This window comes from Salvelinus fontinalis, chromosome 17 (assembly GCF_029448725.1).
Source record: "Salvelinus fontinalis isolate EN_2023a chromosome 17, ASM2944872v1, whole genome shotgun sequence".
NCBI lineage: Eukaryota > Metazoa > Chordata > Actinopteri > Salmoniformes > Salmonidae > Salvelinus > Salvelinus fontinalis.
The window spans coordinates 34,302,502-34,322,632 of record NC_074681.1 but is presented as its reverse complement, the minus strand read 5'-3'; the positions used below and the strand labels follow the sequence as shown (position 1 = coordinate 34,322,632).

General features: G+C 43.7%; 1 protein-coding gene across 2 annotated transcripts; it reads right to left on the bottom strand.

Annotated features, from left to right (window-relative positions):
* Nucleotides 1–259: 259 nt before the first annotated feature.
* Nucleotides 260–17,987, bottom strand: dis3l2 (DIS3 like 3'-5' exoribonuclease 2). Of its 2 annotated transcripts, none has more exons than XM_055867132.1 (21): nucleotides 17,880–17,987; nucleotides 15,471–16,276; nucleotides 15,190–15,320; nucleotides 14,919–14,972; nucleotides 14,736–14,837; nucleotides 13,522–13,696; nucleotides 13,318–13,358; nucleotides 12,835–13,064; nucleotides 10,333–10,506; nucleotides 10,018–10,097; nucleotides 9,767–9,879; nucleotides 9,510–9,617; nucleotides 7,762–7,995; nucleotides 7,395–7,474; nucleotides 6,612–6,795; nucleotides 6,260–6,346; nucleotides 5,753–5,900; nucleotides 5,259–5,389; nucleotides 4,661–4,765; nucleotides 3,805–3,909; nucleotides 260–2,707 (listed from the first exon to the last, which is right to left on the bottom strand). In XM_055867132.1, exons 2-21 carry the CDS (start codon nucleotides 16,237–16,239, stop codon nucleotides 2,609–2,611), a joined length of 3,150 nt encoding a protein of 1,049 aa, XP_055723107.1. In that variant the 5' UTR covers nucleotides 16,240–16,276; nucleotides 17,880–17,987; the 3' UTR covers nucleotides 260–2,608. The 2 variants fall into 2 exon arrangements, with proteins under 2 accessions (XP_055723107.1, XP_055723108.1); XM_055867133.1 differs by lacking the exon at nucleotides 17,880–17,987 and adding an exon at nucleotides 17,654–17,864.
* Nucleotides 17,988–20,131: the final 2,144 nt, after the last annotated feature.

Sequence of the window (20,131 nt, the reverse complement as noted above, 5' to 3'; positions counted from 1 at the left end):
TGGGCACAGTCAGTCCTTTGTAGTAACTAATAACTTTCCTTCCTTGTCATGATGATTAGGAAGGTGTGGGGATTGCTGTGAAGTCGAATGACAAATACCAATGCTTTACCATTTCAACTTCGACACACTCATTTCTCCATCTTTATTGCACAAGAGCCCTCTAACTGATTTTGTAAAAATTCACATAGGTACACCCTTTATTAAATGTTGAATCATTTTTTAAATTCAGTACGGTACAAAATGGACAGTAGAATAATAATTTAGTGAAGCCGATGTTTATTTGGTTTACAGGGGCCAGCCACATCAAGTACACTTTTAAACTAATTCCTATGTGATCACTGCTAATACATTAATATTTTGTGTCCAGTTGGATAGTATAACATGTTAACACAGCACAGTTCTCCCACTCCCCAAGCCACCGGACAACACCTGGATCATGTTCAGTAGAGCACAATTAAGCTAAATGTTTTGCAAAGGTAAACAAAAATGTTCTTATTGGACAAGTTCTTGTTGTATATCCATGTTTCACTGTTTCATTACATTCTCTTCCTATTGAATATAACCCTGTTATCGTGGACCCTGTAAATACAGGTTTGAGACATTGACAACCACTGCAGTCTATACATTGGCATCACCATGAGCAGGCAATGCAAGTACACCATCATTACACAAATGGAACGGGGAGCGCAGTAAAAAAATAAAAAATAATCAAATCAATGAAAAGATTCTTGAATCCTAAATCTTACATCTGAAACAGAGAAGGCAGTACCCTTTTAAAGCTCAACTTATTTTCATGTAAGGCATAGATTACGTGGGCAAAATGAATGGAACATATTACATAAAACAAGCGCAAAGGAAAGAAGGTATTGTGTGGACTGACCGCCTAGCTCTCCCCTTCCTGTTAAAGTCCCACTACTCAATTGCTCTCGGCGACCCGATTACAAAGGACAATCACAAGCTTTTAAAACGCACCAAAAAAAAAACAGCCCCCTCTAAATAGAAAGCTCTGGAAATGGGTTGTTTTTGCTCATCTTTAAGCAAAACAAATCTTTACTTAGTTAAAAGGCAAAAAGGCTTATTAGTTATTGAAGAAAAAAAACATTTGTTCTTTTTTAAACCCAGATTGTAATTCCTATCTGGTCACAAAGACAAAACAGAAATTTAGGAGTGAGTTACAGCTACTAGTTAGAAATATACTACTTTATCAACATCTGATTTGCGAGTTTGAACATGGTATCAAGAGTTTAAAGGAGTTACTTGCTACTGGCACCTTCCAATTTGCAGAACATTTATGGTCTTAATACATATTTGCTTAACTGCATGTACAATGTAAACCAATACAGATTGCTTTTATTTCTAGAGTAAAACAGCGTCACAGAAAAAGGCACACCTGCTTATGGAGCAAGACCACTAAGATGGCTGCCCTCCAAAACAATAAAGGATTTATAAATCATTACTGTCATGTACAATACTGAGATCTTGAGATGAAAGACATCAAAGAAAAGGTGTCCGTATTTTTTTGGACCTGCATGCCAGAAGGATTTTATGGGAGACAAAATGGTCAAGGCCTCACATTCACACGGTAGTTCACAGCAGCATTGTACGCCATTATTTTAGAGTCACTGCCAAAACTGTCACGATAAAAGTCGAGTCACACGCTTGACAACTTTGAGATACAATGGATTAGCATGCGTAGAATCTGCACTGTAAACACCAGCATGCACTGCCATAAAAATATAAACAGCGGTATATTAGTGGATGGGGTAGGGTCATATTTTTACTCAGGAACAGTTCCGCCAACAAGGATTTCAGGTCTCACTTTAAACAACTACACAAGACACACAAAAATGTCTTGCTACATAAAAGGGTGGCAAAGCATTTGGCAAAAAGTCAGACGTTATTCATTGTGTGAATTCACTTTTAAAATAACTGCAGCCTCCACAAGGTTCTTCCGAAAACGGTTAACGAACGCTTCGTCGAGCCTTTAAAGTAGATTAATGTGGGGACGAGTGTCATACTATGAATTGAAGTGGAAAAGCATACAAGCTCTTGCTAGGTTACAGCTACAAATAAACAACGACAACTGCATTGCGACTGAAACAACCAGTTACAGTACACTTGACATTAATAGAACACAGCTTCAATAAAACTTATTTTAAACAAAAAATAGTTTAAGCCATCATCTTCACACATTGACTGTGTATATAATTATAATATCTAAAAATGACCTCATAAAAAAGGTAAAAACGGCAAAATAAAAAGTTAATTTCACAGTCTTGGTGGTTTGACAGTTAAGCAGCCAGGCCCTACAACAATACCACTGCTTCAGTGCTACGGTCCAGCCTCGGTGGTAACAATGGTAACTGAACTGTAAAGTTAAACTGCGAAAAAGTTGCTTTTCTAATACATATTAAAAAAACGTGCAAGAACCTGTGTGTTTGTGTAGTCAATGTCAAAATACTGGCAAAGCTTCTTCAGCAGTGCTGTGTGTCTTTGTCAGAGAATGTGTGATATGGTGTGTGTGTGTGTGTGTGTGTGTGTGTGTGTGTGTGTGTGTGTGTGTGTGTGTGTGTGTGTGTGTGTTATTCGGGGCACATGAGAGTATTCATTACGCCGTCTCATTAGGCCTCTTGATGACAGCGCTGTATTTCATAGGGGCTCCGTCTGCCCTCAGCTGCACGTCCACCAGACTAAAGATGGAGATCTCCTAGAAGGAGAGACCAGAACAGGGCAACCCTCTGTTAGTGACAGAGGACACTCAAAATAATAACATTCTGTTGGCATTCAGCAGCTAGTTTAATATGGGGTTGGGCTTCAATGCTCTACTGTTTAAGAGAATCTGCTTTAAAATGTCCTAGTGGTCTAGCGCCTTCAAAAGAATCCAACCAAAACACTGTTCAGCTGAGCTCTTGGATTTGTATATACAGAACTGTTATAGTAGCAAATGTGCTTAATCATTCAATGTATCATGGTTGGGGCCTCTGGAAACAGCAGTTGGAATGTATCTCATCTAGAGTTTTGCTTGTGTATCCCATATTTTTTCTAACCCCCCTTTTTAAATTTTGTCTCATCGCTGTAACTCTCCAACGGGCTCGGGAGAAGTGGAGTCACGCGTCCTCTGAAACATGACCCGCCTAACCACACTCTTTAACACCTGCCAGCTTAACACGGCCTGCCACAAGGAGCCAAGTAAAGTCCCCCCCGGACAAACCCTCCCCTAACCCGGACCAAATTGTGCACCGCCCTATGGGACCCCCGACCACAGCCGGTTGTGGCACAGCCCGGGAATGAACCCGGGCCTCTAGCAGTGCGATGCACTCCCTTAAACCGTTGCGCCACTCGGGAGGCTACATCCCTTTCTGTAAGCAGTAATTTCCGTAAGCCTAATGGGAGCTTGGGTGAGGCGATCTTGCGTTGAGGGAGCGGTCAGATAGAAATTTTGTGAGACGTACCAGAGGGAAAAGAGAATGCAGGGAGAAGACCTGTGATCACTTGGCTAGGTTTCTTTTTTGTGGCGAGTCACTAATGCACATAACAAATGGAAGGAACACTCAACGGTTGTCTTCGGGACAAGATGTCACCTGCCCGGTCGGGCAGCTACAAAGCAGATTGAAGATGCCTAAGACTACTGTACGACTGCGGTAGAACTTCATTGCCCCTTAGCAGACATACCACGCAATAGGATTTCACTTGGATTTTTATGAAATGTTCTAATCATTTTATAGGAAAACTATTAGATGGCGGTTATTTTTATTTTTTTAAAGCGAAAAAAATAAGTCATTTGGCACGATCCCTAGGTCTTACCTGCCGTACGCTAGGCTTCCCGGGTTCCTCTGCAGCCCACACCAGAGTCAACTCCCCCTTTTTCCCCACCTTGTGGAAGTGGAACGTCTCCAGGCCATGTAGACCCTGAAGAACATGACAACACAACTTAACACATCAACTACACACCTCCGCATACATTCGGTTCATTCAAAACAGGAGAATAATTTACTCTATCATAGATCTGGGTTGTGTTCATTAGGGCACGTAACAAATTAAATTAAATGTTTTGCAACAGAAAACAGAAAATTAGTTCAGGTAGTCCCTCCCCGTTTCAGTCCATTTTCTACCATTTGATGTCTATTGAATATGAACCCGATTCCATTCAACTTAGTATCCATAAATGTCATTCAAATTTGACTAAAGCTCCTTTTAAGTAGTTGTGTAGTGCAATACTTGACAAATGGATGAGATCATGCTGTATGTGTCAGCCAAGGTCTTGGGGTGTAAAGTTATGAAATGACGACAAAAATGTTTACCTAACAATTCTTCTCTCTCTAAACCATTGTTGGACCTTATGTATATCATAGTACACGATAATGACTATAGATAGGACCATAAAGCTTGATGTGGTATCTGATGGAAAGATTAGTCACTTATGAATGGTAACCTGGGTCGTGTTCACACGGCACAAAATTGAAGACAACTGTCAGAAATAAAAGGTTCTTTCTGAACTTGTCCAATAAAAAAAAGAAACATTTGAAAAGTTGATACGTGTGCCCCAAATCAGCATCTGTCGTGTTTGGCACTATACGGACCCAAGCAGTAGACAAATCTCAAAATCAGATCTGGTATCGTCACACAAAATGAATACGGCAATTGTTCGAGTGGCACTCACTTTGCAGTAGATGCGTTTCTGCACCCCGTAGCGCAGCACGAGGACGTCGAAGGCCTGGTCCAGAATTCCCATCACCATGGCCTCAGAGTCCAGAGGACCACTCTCCTGCAGGGGGGAGGGGGCAAATAATTCTGCACAGTGCCACGCTGAATGCAACACCAGGGGCTAAATCCTAACTGGAGATATGAGTGTGTAACAGCCCTGGGTTCAAATAGCATTTGTTTTCTTTCAAATAGTTCAGATGCACTCGATTCAAGTTGCCTGGTGCAATGGAACCAATAGACCAGTCCCAAAAGTACACCACCGATCTAAGACTAAGCAGGCTCAATTAAATGCTCATAGTATTTGAAATAAAACAAATAGTATTTCAAACCATATTTGGTATAGGGCCCTCAAATGCAACTCCGAACGTCAAAGCCGGTTCCACTGGATTTTCTCATTGTTCCCCTCTAAATCAGAGACCGATTTAAACCTGGGACACCAGGTGGGTGCAATTAATGATCAGGTAGAAGAGAAAACCAGCAGGCTCCGGGCCTGATAAGGTGAGAGTTCAACACGCCTGCTCTAGTGGGAACATTATGCAGGGTCTTGGGTGTACCTTGACGAACACACTGAAGAACAGCTCTGAGCTGAGCTCCTGGACTCTCTTAGAGGCCGTCTTCTTGTCGTTGCAGTGGGACGCCTGCTTCTGCACCTCCTCCCCTTTCAACTCTAGGTGAGGACCACAGCCTACACAAACCAGAAATAAGCAAATAATTGTTTTGTAAAGACAGGCAAAACGACATACACTGGAGTCAACTTGAACTACTTCTCTCTTACAGAGATGGCAGCACAACACCATCAAAAAGTAGTGAATCTCAGACAGACACCGGGACAAAAAAAAAACCATCAGCTCAGATTCAGGGTGTATTGGAATCTAAGGGACGCTTTGTCTTTTACCACATTGCTATTCCACCACCAGAGCCACATTTTCTCTGGGTGCTACCACACAGCTGAGACACCCGCTGTCCTCGGTCCACCCCTCTTAACACAACGAAGCCATTGTCCTCTATGGGGTAAAACGCACACACAGCACAGTGTCTCGCCACCCACCCAGAGAGGCGGCCAGCAGCCTGTGGACTATGACGTCAGCGTAGCGCCGTATGGGCGAGGTGAAGTGGGTGTAGAAGGGTACGTTGAGGGCGTAGTGACGGAACAGGAGTTCCTCCTTCAACACCCCCGTACAGAAGTACATCGCCATCTGGGGAGGGAAGCATTCACATATCATTGGTCACAGTGACATTTCTAAAGTTGGCTCAAAAGCAAAATAGTTTAGAGAGAGAGTAGAAGGTAGCCTACAACAAGACCCCATTGACATTAACCAGTATAACACAAATACATTTGCTAAATATTTTGGACATGTTTGGCTAGCTGGGGGCAGCCCAAGAGGAAAACACATGGGGACAATCCAGATATACATAGAGCTAGAGCCCCAGTAGACTAGCGGTGGACTGATACAACCGATACAGGAAGCCAATGGAGGGACACAAGAAAGAGATACCAGCGATAGGACTGCTAAGCCAGCAGTATAGAAAGACGACGGTAGTGGCACACACCAACCTGCATTGGTCTGGAGCACATGTGGGTCAGGACCTCTTTCCTGGCGCTGGTGTACTCGTCATCACCAAGGGTCTCATTCAAACTTTTCTACGGGGGGAGGAGGGGTAGAATGCATTCCGGCTGAATTTATGTGCGTCAGAGAATGAGTGTGTACATTGTGTATTAATATATGAGCAGCGATGTGGAGGAGATGGTAAGGACAAGGGACAAGTTAAAAAATAAACCCACTTAAAACATACGTGAACATTTGTTTTAAAAAGTTGTATTCTGCATTTCTGTTATTTTTGAGAAGGCCTCCCATAGACAGACTTGTTGTGTTTTAGAGTGCATGCTGGGAGTTGGAGATACCCACATGGAGCGTCCCGGCCGTGGAGAAGTCGATGTTGAGGCCCATCTGGTCGCAGAACTCCTGCAGGTCGTCCACCATCTTGGTCTGGGGCGGGGGGTGGCGTCGCAGCAGGGCCTTGTTGGGGAAGGAGCGGTAGATCTGGTGGGCCGTGGCCATGTTGGCCAGCAACATGAACTCCTCTACCAACCTGGGAGAGAAGACGGCGAGAAAGGCATTCAAACAAAAAGTTGACAGGCAAGACATTCTGTAGAATCGGATTGTATCTCCATCTGAGCACCGTCGCCGTTAAGCTCACTTTAATTCCGTTAGCTTGCTTAGGGAGCCGACTCTTTGGGTATGTATGCACGTACACCGAGTGTACAAAACATTAGGAACACCTTCCTAATATTGAGTTGCACACCCTTTGGCCCTCAGAACAGCCTCAATTCGTCAGGTCATGGACTCTACAAGGCGTTGAAAGCTTTCCACAGGGATGCTGGTCAATGTTGACTCCAATGCTTCCCACAGTTGTGTCAAGTTGGCTGGATGTCCTTTGCGTGGTAGACCATTCTTGATACACACTGTTAACTATTAATAGTGAAATACCCAATAGCGCTGCAGTTCTTGACTCAAACTGGTGCACCGTCTCCTCCCCTTCATCTACTCTGACGTGGGTTTAACAAGTGCCATCAATAGGGGATCAAGGCTTATACATGGATTCGCCTGGTCAGTCTACGTCATGGAAGGAGCAGGTGTTCCTAATGTTTCGTACACTCAGTGTATGTGTATTGTGTGGGGTTGACTTACTTGTTGCTGTCCCTGTACTGGTAGACATAACAGCCCTGGGGCATGCTTGTCTCTCTGTCTAGAGTGAAAGACAGCTTCAACTGCAAAAAGGAGATTATAGTCATCATTCTGAGATTTCTCTCAGTCCTTTCACTACAATCCTCACTACTCATTCCACATGGTAAAAATAGACAAATGTTTTGTAAATCTTTAGATTCAAAAAGTGTCTCAGGGTAGCAGTGCAGATCTAGGATCAGGTCCCCTGTTCATTCATTGTGATCTACAAGTCTAAACTAATCCAATATCAGAACTCCTATTCTGAGACCTTCTGGCAACAGCACAAAAACTGCATGACACAGCTGTCCTATACTATGCAGCGCCCTCTGACCTGGTCAAGGCGGAGGGCGCCGCCCTGGAAGCGCTGGGCACGGAGCCTCTTTGCGATGGAGTGCAGGTTGAGTACGGCCTGGTGGATCTCATCCATGGGGTGCTCGGCGGCACAGGGGGGCAGCTCATCTGCCTGGAACAGCTTGTCAGGGGCCTCGATCATGCTCTGGGCGTGGTCATAGCTCAGCTTGATGCACGAGCGGATCACCGAGCGACCGAACCACTCACTCAGGATCTAGAGGGGTAGAGATGGAGTGTGGTGAATGTGCCTCACATCTGCATACAGTGCATTTGGGAAGTATTCAGACACATTGACTTTCTCCACATTTTGTTATGTTACAGCCTTATTCTAAAACTGTATTAAATGGTTGTTTTTAAATCAAGCTACATTACAATACCCCATTATGACAAAACAAAATTAGATCTCTAGAATTTTTTATAAATGTAATATTTCAGGTTATACAAGTATTCAGACCCTTTACTCAGTACTTGGTTGAAGGACCTTTTGGCAGTGATTACAGCTTAGAGTCTTTTTGGGTATGAAGCTACAAGTTTGGCACACCTGTATTTGGGAAGTTGTTCCCAATCTTCTCTGCAGATCCTCTCAAGCTCTGTCAGGTTGGATGGGGAGCGTTGCTACACAGCTATTTACAGGTCTCTCCAGAGATGTTCGATTGGGTTCAAGTCTGGGCCACCCAAGGACATTCAGAGACTTGTCCCGAAGCAACTCCTGCATTGTCTTGGCTGATTGCTTAGGGTCGTTGTCCTGTTGGAAGGTGAACCTTCTCCCCAGTAGGTCCCGAGTGCTCTGGAGCAGGTTTTCATCAAGGATCTCTGTACTTTGCTCTGTTCTTTCCTTCGACCCTGACTAGACTCCCAGTCCCTGCAGCTGAAAAATATCCCCACAGCATGCTGCTGCTGTCGCCACCATCATGCGTCACCGTAGGGATGGTGCCAGTTTTCCTCCAGAATGTTCTCCCATCTCCACAGCAGAAGCATAGGGTTCTTGGTCCCCTCCCTGACCAAGGCCCTTCTCCCCCGATTTCTCAGTTGGGCCGGGCGGCCAGCTCTAGGAAGAATCTTGGTGGTTCCAAACTTCTTCTATTTAAGAATGGAGGCCACTGTGTTCTTGGGGACCTTCAATGCTGCAGACATTTTTTTGGTACCCTTCCCCAGATCTGTGCCTCGACAGAATCCTGTCTCGCAGCTCTAGGGACAATTCCTTCGACCTCATGGCTTGGTTTATGCTCTGACGTGCACTGTCAACTGTGGAACCTTACGTAGACAGACAGCTGTGTGCCTTTCCAAATCATGACCAATCAATTGAATTTACCACAGGTGAACTCCAATCAACTTGTAGAAACATTTCAAGGATGATCAATGGAAACAGGATTTACCCGAGCTCAATTGAGTCTCATAGCAAAGGGTCTGAATACTTAAGTAAATAAGGTGTTTTCTATTTTGTATAAATTAGCAAACATTTCTAAAAATCTGTTTTCACTTTGTCATTATGAGGTATTGTGTAGATTGAGGATTTTATTTATTTTTAAATCCATTTTAGAATAAGACTAACGCAACAAAATGTGTAAGACGGGAAAGGGTCTGAATACACTGTATAGTATAATATATATATATTTTTTTTTTTATTCCATGCAATACAATTACACAATGCATCCATCTGATAGAAACAGTGCCACAGCTTCCTGTTTCTATGGCCACACTAGCATACTTAGTATGAAGGTGTTGTACCTTGCCCTCAGGGGTGATCTTCCAAATGACTGAGAAGGTGAGTCTGTCAGTCAGGGGGTTTAGACTGCACAGCTCCTCACACAGCAGACGAGGCAACATGGGGATCACCTGGGAGTGGCACAGGCCAACATCAAAAGTTAACTTGCAGTATGCCCAGCTGGTAATTATATAATAGTCAGAACTTACTTGCTCCAATAATACATTCATTCTTATCAAATGACTAATACATGAATCATTTAGTAATAACAAATGAAGACCTTTTGAACCATGTAGACACTGGTGGCTCGCCGACTGGCAATGAAGTCCAGCGCATTGCCTTCTTCCATGAAATAGCTCACGTCAGCAATGTGAACGCCCAGCTCAAAGTTGCCTAACAAAGAGAGAACATTGTCACTGATGATTTCCACAAGTCAATAAAAACATGAGTGAATTCAAAACACGGCGGCATTAATAAACAATCACAATTGCATTCCCTATGCTTTATTTCCAAAGGAACAAAATGGCTTACCATCGGGCAGTGGTTTGCAAGACAACGCATCATCCAGGTCTCTGGCGGTAGCTGGGTCAATTGTGAATATGCATTCTTTCCTGAATAGAAAACAATAACTCCGCATATGAGTGTTGTCTTCACCTCTTCAGTTGCGTCAAATTAGTACTTACAAAAAGGCAAGGACAATGGCGCAATACATATGTACATTGAGTGGCTCCATTGGAATTGGGCATGCGAGAGCCTTTGTGTACGGCGCCAATGACAACTGAGGGAGTTGTCAGAACTGACGACTTCCTGATATGGATGCCTTATTTGTGAGCGTCCTCTACTCACCTCAGGTCTCTCCTGTTGCCGAACTCCTCAGGGGGGATGGTCCAGGGCAGCTTCTGGGGCAGGCAGCCCAGCACCTCGACAGAGAACTCGGAGAAGTCCACGTCGTACTCTATCAAGATGCCCTCGGTCTCCGGCTCAATCTCCCCGGCCTGGCCCAGAGTCTTAGCAAGTCGACTGAGGGGGGAAGACATAAGGAGGACTGTCAGCATCCGATAGATATGGGCAAGATGTGTGCTTCGATGTAACTTTATATAAGTGTATTACATAGCTAATGAGTGTCATAGAGCTGATCCTCTAGAAGCACAAGTGCACCATCCCCTACTAGAATTCACAGACAGGCACTTATTCAGTGGGTAGGTATACCACCCCATTCACCAAAAAGGTTAGCTCCCACAGACAGTGAGTCATGTGGCCTTGGGTGCGATATAAAGCAGGCAGTCAGAGGCATTCAGTTATATTTCCATTGAAAGGTAGAATGGGCGAAACGAGTCTAAAACGTCCGGCCTCATGGGATTTTCACTAGGGCTGTCCATGAGAAAATTAAAACCGTGGGTCGACAGCACGTCGTCTGTTCTTTTGACCAATCGATTGTATGGTTTTCAGCTTGTCGGATGCTTTAATCACACTGTTTGATTAAATAATTAGGACAGACAAATTACTTTAGAGGGAGTCCAACTGCAATTGACTTCATTGTCGGGCTCAGAATTGCTGCAGTGTTATATATCCAAAAATATATTAAGAATCGCGCTGTCCGTGTTGCTGCAACATAAGCCAGACTGAAAAGTTATTTTACCGAAATCCTTCATTTAAGGAAAAACATTCCCCGTTCTCTCAACCCGTGCTCTCTTTACGTGACATGTACGCATCATGACCACTGGTGTCTAACATATAGCCCATCAATAAATTGGTTATAAAACTCCGAACACGCGACAGCAAAATGGTTGCTCAGGAGGGAAAGGGGAAGTCCGATGTGGGGAAGAAATTTGACTAGTTGTGGAAACTGAGAATCAAGAAAAATAAGTTAAGGAGCAAGCGCAGCATGCATATTGGCAAAACAGGTGGTGAGAAAAGTCATACCAAAGAGGTCGTTCCAACAACAACAAAAGTGAAAAGCCTTTATTACAGTATGGCAAAGAATAAAACAGAAAAATTGTGCAATTGCTTTATCCAACATGTGGTTGCGTGAGGCTTGGAGCTCACAGAATCAGTAGGCTATTAAACAAACATTCAAAACAAGCAACAGAAGCATGATCTGTCTTATTTCTGTAGCTATATATGAATGATTTATAAAGTCAGGCACATTTAACAGTTAGGCTATTGATTAGACCTAAGTAAGTTGGGGTATCCCCGCTCCTCACTTTTCTTAGAAAAATAAGGCAAGAGCTGTTTTCTCATCTCCTCATTCGGATGCTGCTTCCGCCGCATTGTTCTCAACACCAATATGCAGGTTAACTTTGCTATTATGCACACAGCAACATGGTCTAGGAAAAGGAGCCAATTCAACAGCACCCTGACGTTTCAGAACAGCGGACAGCGACCGCTATCCAACGCAGGATAAAGGCTATTTGTTATAAAATATAATTTTTAATTAGTGTGGCACCATCGTCCTTACATAATCTATCCATATGCAATTTCAGTAGCACGTCTTAGAATGGACAGTGCCATCCCCAAGGCCTCCGCAAAGGATTAGTCCACTCACAGGCGTGAAGCAGACAGGCGTCTTGAGCAGCTATCGACCAGACAATCGATCAGTCGACTAAATGGAGTCAGCCCTACTTTTCCACGCACGACAGTGTCTAGGGTTCACCGCGAATGGTGCGGCAAACCCTCAAAGAAATCCAACCAGTGGCAGTCCTATGGGCGAAAACAGCATGATGAGAGGTCGAAAGAGACTGACAAATCGTGCAAGCTAACAGACGGGCCACAAACGGCGCAGTACAACAGTGGTGTGCAGAACGGCATCTTGGAACGCACAACTCGTCGGTCCTTGTCATGGATGGGCTATTGCAGCAGACGACCACACCGGGTTCCACTCCTATCAGCTAAAAACAAGAAGCGGCTCCAGGAGGCACGCGATCACCAACACTTTACAATTGAGTAGTGCAAAAACATTACTTGGTCCAACGAATCCCCGTTGCGTCATGCTGCTGGCAGAACCAGGATTTGCCCTAAGCAGCATGAGCCCATGGTTCCATCCTGCCTGGTGTCAACAGTACAGGCTGGTGGCGGTGGTGTAATGGCGTGGGGAATGTTTTCCCTGGTACTTCTTTGGCCCCTTGATACCAACATTTCCATGCCCTGAAGAATTCAGGCTGGTTTAGAGGCAGGGGGGTGGGGGGTCCGACCCTGTAATAGATGGGTGTACCTAATAAACTCTGGAATTATTTTACGAGCCATAAAGTCAAACACTTATGCGTGAGGGGAAGTATAAACGAACGAGACAATGTTACGGGGTAGGGATACAGACAATTCCCTACAGTGAGGCAGTGACTCATTACATACCCCTCGGCAAAGTTGCTGTCGTCTGGCCAGCTGGTGATGCGGACGATGAACAGGATGTTGGCGTAGTCTCCCGGGCGGGAGCAAAAGTCATGGGGGCAATCTGGCAGGGGAACATTTACCCGTGGAACGCGGTGGTCAACAGGAGAGAACATGGCAAAGGGCTTGTCCGGGAGGAACTTGAGGAAGCCTGTGGCGGCCCGCGAGTGCTTCTGCTCCACTATGTACACCACCTAGGAGAGAGAAGGTGCAGATGAAGAGGACACAAGAACATCGATTTTGACTAATGGAAGAAAAACAACTAAAACAAAGAGAAGCGAACCCTTTGACAGAAGGATAGGTCTCAATGCAATTGTTTCTATTGAGCGAGATGTTTGTTGGAAATCAGTACGTTTTCTTTTAAAATGTTTGTGACTAGGAGTAGGTCTTTCTTCATGCAATAGCACAGCAGCCATAAGGATCCATTTTCAAAATAAAACTGCTTACCTTAGCAGTCCTTTGGAGTATCTCTTTTTTAATTCCATCTTCTGCAGAGGCAGAACAGCAAAATTAATTGGGGAAAGTGCTGGAAGTTATTAATCGGTGTCGATTTCCTATTTTTGTCAAATGGATTTGCTCTACACAGTTTTGAGAACTCTTGCCATGAAAGTGTGTGGTTTCATTAAACCTGCTGAGGGGAAAAGCCTGTACCTGTGACGTTGAGGCTGATGTTCTCCACCCTCTTGGCCAGTTGTTCCTCAGCTTCAGTCTCGGCTTCCACAATGACATCAGGACTGGGGGCGCGTTTGGTCTTCTTTCCTGGTGTCTGGCTCCTCCCAGACTGGGTCTCTGGTTCGCTCACGCCTTCGCTGTCTGACTTCACAACCTGTACAAGCACAACCACTTAGTTCTGTTTTTAGGATAGCCACTGTGCATCAGCAGTGTTGGAGACGATCTGACTTGAGCCAGTGTTGGTCTGTTTGTAACAGTGTAATTAACCTGGCAGTAGTGATCGTCGGGTTAGATGGAATGATCTATGTGCATTGTATTTGAGCAGAAGGAGTACAAAGGGGGCCTGGAAGGGGGCACTTAGTCAGAAAATATAAATATATGTGCTTGTGTGACGTGTAGGGGTCTTTTGCCAGTGCAACATCCAGTGAGGTGAATAAATCTAGATTGAACCTAACAGCGGGTAAATGGTATATTATGAAGAGCATGACAAGTTATTGCTTTAGTGGATATAAATGAATATAAGTTCACAAACTTAAGTGCCATAACCATACACATCGTTGGTCATAACCATTGACAGTTGGTCATAACCCATCTAAATCTACTTGAATATTCTTGAATGTAGGGGAAACACTGATAATCCTATTACATAGCTGTGCATATGATATAGCTGCTCTACACCGAGTGTACAAAACACATGCTCTTTCCATGACAGACGGACCAGGTGAAAGCTATGATCGCTTATTGATGGGACTTGCTAAATCCGCTTCAACCAACGTAGATGAAGGAGAGGAGACACACTAAAGGACTTTTATGCTTTGAGACAATTGAGACATGGATTGTGTGTCTGCCATTAAGTGCCGTTGAACGGGGTATGGTAGTAGGTGCACCAGTGTATGTCAAGAACTGCAACGCTGCTGGGTTTTTCATGCTCAACAGTTTCCCGTATGTATCAAGAATGGTCTACCACCCAAAGGACATCCAGTCAAATTTACAAAACTGTGGGAATTACTGGAGTCGACACAGGCCAGCATCCCTGTGGAATGCTTTAGACACCTTGTAGAGTCCATGCCCCAACGAATTGAGGCTGTTCTGAGGGCAAGAGGTGGGATGCGACTCAGTATTAGGAAGGTGTTCTTAACGTTGTGTACACAGTGTATTTATGCTGAGGCGGAATCTTCCTCCATGTAGCTCACCTTCCACTGCTCCTGAGGGAAAACTTGCACCACTACCACATCCCCGTTCAGGGCCCTGTTGCGGGCTGCGGTTCCATCCAGGAAGATATCCCGCTTGCCATCCTGCAGAGATGCACAGTCCCATTAGACAAATATTACTGCCAACACCTATGAACTACCGTATATTTCTATTGACACACTCACCGGTGCTGCAATGAAAGCCTCGTGGTACTTTTTGGGGTTGATTCTTATGGATCCCTGAAAAGAATACGGAAATGTTTCCATTAGTAGGCTTAACTTGTCACGCCATCGTGTTAGATAATCTTTGACCGGTAAAGCCTTAGGTCAGAATTCTCTCATCTTTGGTAAACAAGTAACCGGTTAAATTAGTGTGGTTACTTGGTTTGATACAATAATTCACACTAATCATATATATATATTTTCTTTATGAAAGTCTTAAAACGACTAGTTTCACCTGAATGAGCTCTCCTCTCTTCAGGCCGTGGGAAACGTCCTCTGTGGTCATGTACGCTTCAAACACTTGCTTCTTTGATCCTCCTTGGCCTCCTCTAGTCTTCTTACCCTTGTCAGAAGGCGTAGTGGCACCTGAGGATGAGAATAGAAGTCCGATTACAATCCAACACCTACATCTTCAATAAGCAAATGCAACTGTATGCAAAAGCTTGATCACATATGACAACTTTGAGGTCAAGGTAATTCAAAAAGTATATTCACTAAGTCAAGAGCATTTTTTACCTTGTGGTTGCATGTTTTTGGATTTGTTAAGGGGGGATGTTGACATGTCTGCATCGAAGTCAGGACACATGGGCCCACCACTCTTGTTATCTGCGTTGGTCTTTGGCACATTCTTCTTCTTGGACTTCTTCTTCTCTTGCGCCTGAGCTGGGAAAGATGAGAAGGCTTTCGGGGGGGATGCCCCATAACTCATGTCCTTGTTCCCTTGGTTACTTGTGGGCACTTTGTAAGCATGGTCTTTGTAGTCTTTGTTTCTTATCTGTTGTTGGTGCTGGGAGTCCCTCTGTTTGAGGGAGGCAAACTCCTCTCCGGACTCCACATCTCCATCCTGACTGGTGTTGGTGTCCCTCCTCTCCCCGCGTCGCTGCTTGTCGGAAACCCCCTGCCTCCTCTCCGGCTCCTGCAGGGCTCCCCGACTATTCAGCTTGTCCATGTACAAGGACAGAGAGCTCTCTTCGCCTCCCTTACCTTTCATAGGCGAAGGCGAGAAGTCACTCGAGTCAGAGCACTCGATAAACGCCTGGTCCCTTTTTCTCTGCGGTATGTCTTGTTTCTCGCTGTATGCTAATCCCTGCCTCTGTTCGCTCGGCCCCCTCTCTTCCCCCTGTTGTTGGACATACTGGTCCAGGTAGGATCTGAACTTGCTGCTGTGATGCTGGCTGAGGAGTCTGGCATAGGCATCTTTCTGATGAGGGACAGTGGACTGGCTTGGTCCACGTTTACCATCCCGAGGCCTGTTGCCTCCCTTGGATTGATGAGGAGGATCCATTTGCCTAAGATACGTCCTTGGTCTGTGAGAGTACTACCTAGAAGAAGTAAAAACAGACAACTTTACCAGTGTTAACTAGATTGCTAATGCATTCATTCTATCAATGTAATACATTATTCTGGTGAGCACTGCTTTATTAGTCTTCCAGGGCAACAAGTTAGGACAGGCCTAGATGCAGCTTCTCTTCTAATTATAGTTAAACAAATGGCCTACCGAATGTAAGAAATAAGCAAAAACAAATTTGGGGTGAAAGTAGCCTAAGCCAGTAGACTACATGGTCCAGTAGGGAGTATCAGCTAAATGAATATTTATGGTGGATCAAACTGAGCAGGTAGCCTACTTTCTGAAGTGACTTGTTTGACAAACATCACATGATAGGGGAACCTGAGCAAACCACGAAAAACAAGACGTTTACATGCCATAGTATATCTAATATCAAAGAGCAATACATCCCAGGCATCTTCTCTGAGTTTCTCATAACCGGGATGCAAGCTTTTTTGGGATATTGTAAACGGGATATGATGTTCATTAAATGCGTCAAATCAAAACACAAGAATACTTGAGTATCTCGAATAAAAACTGGATATTTGTATGTAAACGTGGCCATTTAGTAGATGATCTTATCAAGAGCCACTTTGATCTTAAGATAGCGGAGACAACCACATATCATTGTCAAATACAGAATACGAACATTCCATCCCACCTAAACAAGTGACAACGTTTCGCAACAAAAAAAATCATTAATACACATCTAAAATCTACGAATTAAAAATGTGAAAACATAAATTTTACAGACATGTAGCTACCCATAAGCAAACATTTCAGTGGAAAAAGAACAATGTGAAAATAACAGCTTTTCCAGAAATAAACTATTCATGTATACAATTATACCAGCAAAAACATACAGATACGTAGATTGACTAGTTAGTTGCCACTGACCAATCTGTTCAACTGAAAGGCTGCTTTGTTTAGCTAGTTCACGTTACCTCCAAGGTTATTTGGCTCCATCCCTCTATCCACACTGATGCAAGGCTCTCCAACCCTGTTCCTGGAGAGCTACCGTATGTTCTCGCGTCAATCCTAATCTAGCGCACCTGATTCTAATAATTAGCTGGTTGATAAACTGAATCAGGTTAGTTAAAACGAGAGTTGGATTGAACATCTACAGGAGGTTAACGTTAGCTCTCCAGGAACATGGTTGAGAGCCCTGCACTGACTGACGTGTGGTCAGAGATTGTGGCCAAGTTGACACAGCTGCAAACACTAATTTGATTTGGCCATACATGACATAAAGTTATTTGCTAACTAACTAAGATAATGTAATTTAGCTAGTTAGATAACTATACTCGCTACCTAACGTTAGTTATACTAGAAACAAGCAACCTCATACACCTCAGTTTTTATTTTCACTCACCAATTATAGGTGTCGATTATCAATTTTCCTGAGTCATGACATGTCATGAGGCTAAACTAAATATCCAGTTAGCAATTGTAGTAGCTATTATAACTCGCCAATGTTGCTTCTGTTCAGCGCTAGTAAGTTAGTCGATATAACCAAACTTGAACTTTGTATAACAAGTCAGCTGTAAATGATAGTTGGTCCTACGAAAAGTAGCTAGCTATAAACAAGACGACATTACCTGAATACTGTTGTTCGCTTCGTGAAATCGATTAGGTAGCTTTTGCTAGCTAGTTAAATTACTAGCAAACGTTCAACTATTTCCGGGGGTTGGGTCAAAGTGCATGCTGGGAAAGAAAGTTTACAACGCCGTTCGCGAAATGGTCCGTGCTATTCGGGATCCTTGTGGCGACCTTACCGCATTGAATTTGACAGGTACAATGGTTAAAGTATTGTGATCTATTGGATGACTTCCGTGTTATCTTATTTTTGGATATTCAGAAAGCATTTGATACCGTTAGTCACAGTTTTATCTTTGATTGTCTTAAGCATTGGAAGTTTGGCAGTTGTTGTTGTGGATGCTATTAGAACGCTGCATAATGGTGCCAATAGTTGTATCAAACTCTGTCATGGAACATCCTCAAGGTTTAACATTTACAAAGGAATACGACAAAGTTGACCAATCTCATCTTTTGTGTTGTTGTTGTTAGTATCCTTATGCTCATTAGTTTATCACAGTCAATCTGGAGGCATTACATTCCAGGCCAGAGCGCTCAAGATATTCCAATTGACAGATGACACATCACTTTTTTAGAAAAATGTGTCACAGGCTAGATTGGCATTGGATATTGTTAAGCAGTTCTCCAAAATCTCAGGTTTTGTATTAAATCTTTCCAAATGGGAGCTGTCAATCCAGAAGGTTGTAAACATCTCAGAATATTTTTTTTTAAATGTAACCTTTATTCAAGTCAGTTAATTAAGAATAAATTCTTATTTACATTAACGGCCTACACCAGCCAAACCTGGATGAAGCTGGGCTCCGCCCTATGGGACCCCCAATCACGGCTGGTTGTTGTACAGCCTGGATTCGAAACAGGCTGGATTCAAACCATCTGTCTGTAGTGACACCTCAAGCACTGAGATGCAGTGCCTTAGACCGCTGCGCCACTCAGGAGCTAGATACTGTAACCTACAGTGCCTTCGGAAAGTATTCAGACCCCTTGACTTTTTCCACATTTTGTTAGGTTACAGTCTGTGAGAGAATAATCACTATTTACCTGATTTGTTTAATATTAATACTTAACAATTGAATATGCTTAACAAATAGTAAAGACATTTATTCCGTGTCAATGCTGTGCTTCTGAGAAAGGATGGTTCCTCTCTTCCACGTTCAGTCCCCGCAGCTGGTTTGGGCGTGTAGTCAAGGACATGAGAAAGAGATAAGTTCAAGGAACAGGTAGACCTGTATTGTTTCAATGTCTCTTTGCTTCTGAGTAACCTGGTCACACAGCATAAGACATAGAGCCTCTGAGAAGAGACCACAGTTCTTCAGCCCGTCCTGTTCTTTTACTGTCTTCCAAGGGCACAGCTGTGGGGGGATAGAAGAGAACGGAGGCTATCTTGGTGGAGAAGGGAGTAAATGGAACTGCCATCATCACTTGTTTGTCTGCTCTGACCCGATACACCTGGCCACAAGAAGAAAGCAAGGAAGCTTAGGATGCCTTGATCTGCTGGGAGGGGTGGAACCAATCATGACTAAGCAGTTCCTGGGTTTCTTTATAAACACCTTGCGTCTCTTTATTATTCGAGCACTCAATCGATTCACCTTGTATGTATGTACATTTACATTTTAGTCATTTAGCAGACGCTCACTTACAGTAGAGTGCATACATTTTATTACATTTTTACATTTTACATAATGAGACAAGGATATCCCTACCGGCCAAACCCTCCCTAACCCAGACGACGCTATGCCAATTGTGCGTCGCCCCACAGACCTCCCGGTTGCGGCCAGCTGCGATAGAGCCTGGGCGCGAACCCAGCCCAGCCTGGGCGCGAACCCAGAGACTCTGGTGGCGCAGCTAGCATTGCGATGCAGTGCCCTAGACAACTGCGCCACCCAGGAGGTATGTGTTGTATTGACCTGCTCCGTTATTAATAAGTGAGTGAAGATTTAGTTTAAGTATAACTCTGACTTGTGTGATAAGTTTGTCTCTCCTCATTTGATAATACAGAAATAACCACTACAAGCCTTATTATAAAATGTATGAAATTGTTTTTTTCCCCTCAATCTTCACACAATACCCCATAATGACAAAGCAAAAATAGGTTTTTAGAAATGTTTGCTAATTTATTTAAAAAATATTCAATTTACATAAGTATTCAGACCCTTTACTCAATACTTTGTTGAAGCTCTTTGGCAGCGATTACAGCCTCGATCCTTCTTGGGTGTGACACTACAAGTGTATTTGGGGAGTTTCTCCTATTCTTCTC

What these genes read in the sequence shown, in the direction of transcription:
- dis3l2 (XM_055867132.1), bottom strand. Translation starts at nt 16,239, where the DNA reads ATGGATCCTCCTCATCAATCCAAGGGAGGCAACAGGCCTCGGGATGGT. An exon ending in TACTCCAAAGGACTGCTAAG is followed by an intron (nt 13,065 to 13,317) that starts GTAAGCAGTTTT and finishes TCTCTCTCCTAG; the next exon opens with GTGGTGTACATAGTGGAGCA. An exon ending in CCACGGCCGGGACGCTCCAT is followed by an intron (nt 6,347 to 6,611) that starts GTGGGTATCTCC and finishes CTCCCCCCGTAG; the next exon opens with AAAAGTTTGAATGAGACCCT.